At 39.2% G+C, this 1977-nt stretch overlaps 1 protein-coding gene across 1 annotated transcript in view; it reads left to right on the plus strand.

Moving 5' to 3' along the window:
- The window catches only part of LOC101850514 (DEP domain-containing mTOR-interacting protein), a gene marked incomplete in the record, with an annotated part of 34467 nt that overhangs the window by 6739 nt on the left and 25751 nt on the right, over positions 1-1977 (plus strand). The window contains 2 exon segments of the mRNA XM_013088546.2: positions 1023-1201; positions 1758-1878. Coding sequence (XP_012944000.1) covers positions 1023-1201; positions 1758-1878 — 300 coding nt within the window.

A 1977-nucleotide genomic window follows, 5' to 3' on the forward strand; every position in this document is an offset into this window, starting at 1 on the left:
CTTTTGCGCATAAAACCCCCTCTGAAATATTCCTGTAGAGTTTTTGGAGCGCTAAACCCAGTCCAAGCTACGTGTCATCTTGTAGAACTCCATGTTTCCGGTTTTGACGTGAAATTCTTTGAAAGCTCCGCAATCCAGTCGCGGAAGCGAGACTTTGCGCAAAATGAAATTGAAGTTCTACGGATTATGGACATTTAATGTAACTATTTTTAGCTTTATAAGGGAATGATTTGTCAACGGCCTTAACAAAAAAAACACCAAAAAAACAAAACAAACAAAACAGCGTAATAAACAAAAACAGCAAACGAACAAACAAGGAAACGAAGAATCCCAAATGTCGAAAATCAAAATTTGTACAAAAAAGTTCTCAGCGCCTGTAAGTAATGCTGCCAACTCTGGTCACTTCTGTGGGAGAATAAAATACAGAAAAATAATATTGTTGTTCCTTTTTTCCCCTTTTCCGTTGGCATCGTTCACTTCTGCAGACCACCATCTTTGCTGTTGCGGTTAGGCGCTTCGCTGCAGGACATAGAACACGGGCGTTCATTTCCCGAGTGTGGTGAATCTTAACCCTATCCGTACGCCCTGGGGTCATTTTATACTCCCATGGTGGTATTCTTCACATTTTACAATACTTGTAGTACGAAGATCTCTTTGAAACTTTTAGTTAACGATTTGTTATTCTTTCTACATTATATGGTCGCTTTTAAGGACAAGCGGGGGCTAACCCAGATTTCGGGGGTTTCCAGATATCTTGACCTACACCAAAAAATGGGCATTGCTCTACCTATAGGAGGAGTTAAATTTTTATTGGTGTGTATATTTGTTTGTTTATAGAGAAAACTCTCCTTGTCTTTTAAAGAAACTGAACAAGAGGCAAAAACTTTACCTCCGATGTTCGCAAAACAGCATTTTTCGCGAGAGCCCCCTTGTGCTTAAAAGCGACCATATGTATTGTTATGTCTACATTGTATGCATACTTTGCTTCTAATTCATGGGGGGGAAAATATATATTCTTGCAGGTTTCAGATGCATGACCAAGGTCAGGTGAGAGATCGTCGTTACCATCTGCGCAAGTACAGGAAGTGTCTCATTGGACGCGATGCCGTTGATTGGTTGGTGAAGCTGTACCACGTGACTAGTAGGGAGGAGGCCGTGGCAGCCATGAAAATATTGCAGAAGTATGGAATCTTACATCATGGTATGTACACGGAGGTTTGGGTTTGATTATGAGGGCGTTTGTTTGTGTGTATAATAATATTATGTGTTTGTGTACTAGAGAGGAATAGATGGGTTGGGGACAAAACAGATTGAGTCTTGTAATTAAATTCCTGCATGGGGTTGAATGATACATCTGATGTGGTATGTACATTTATTTGTCAGCTTTACTCCTCTTTTCATATTGAATTTTAATTAGAGTAATATCTAATTTAAGTTCTTATGTATACCTGCATGTGTTTTTACTGCCCTGTACAGCCAAGAAAAATGTCCCTCTGGGATAATAAAGTATTATCTTATCTTATCTTATCCTTTCTTATCTTATTCTATCTTTTGATTTCTTATTTTATCTCACTTATTTATCTTATCCTATTTTATCTTACGTATCTTATCTTATCTTATCTTATCTTATCTTATCTTATCTTATCTGATCTTATCTTATCTTATCTTATCTTATCTTATCTTATCTTATCTTATCTTATCTTATCTTATCTTATATTATCTTATCTTGCCTATGTTTGTATGTGTGTGTCTTCCAGTTGCTGACGACCACGACTTCAAAGACGCCCACCTGTTCTACCGTTTCACTCGGGATGACGACACGTTCAAGGTCAACCGGGAACTCTCCGCCTTCTACAGGGGAGTAGAGCTCTATCGCAAGTGAGTCACGCACTTCTCTCAAGGGCGGCTGGCGGGTGCTCAGGGCGGTGTGGTTTGCTCCTTCTTTCCTTTCAAACATCTATCGTATTTCCAACCCCC

This window comes from Aplysia californica, unplaced genomic scaffold, assembly GCF_000002075.1.
Source record: "Aplysia californica isolate F4 #8 unplaced genomic scaffold, AplCal3.0 scaffold00759, whole genome shotgun sequence".
Lineage (NCBI taxonomy): Eukaryota > Metazoa > Mollusca > Gastropoda > Aplysiida > Aplysiidae > Aplysia > Aplysia californica.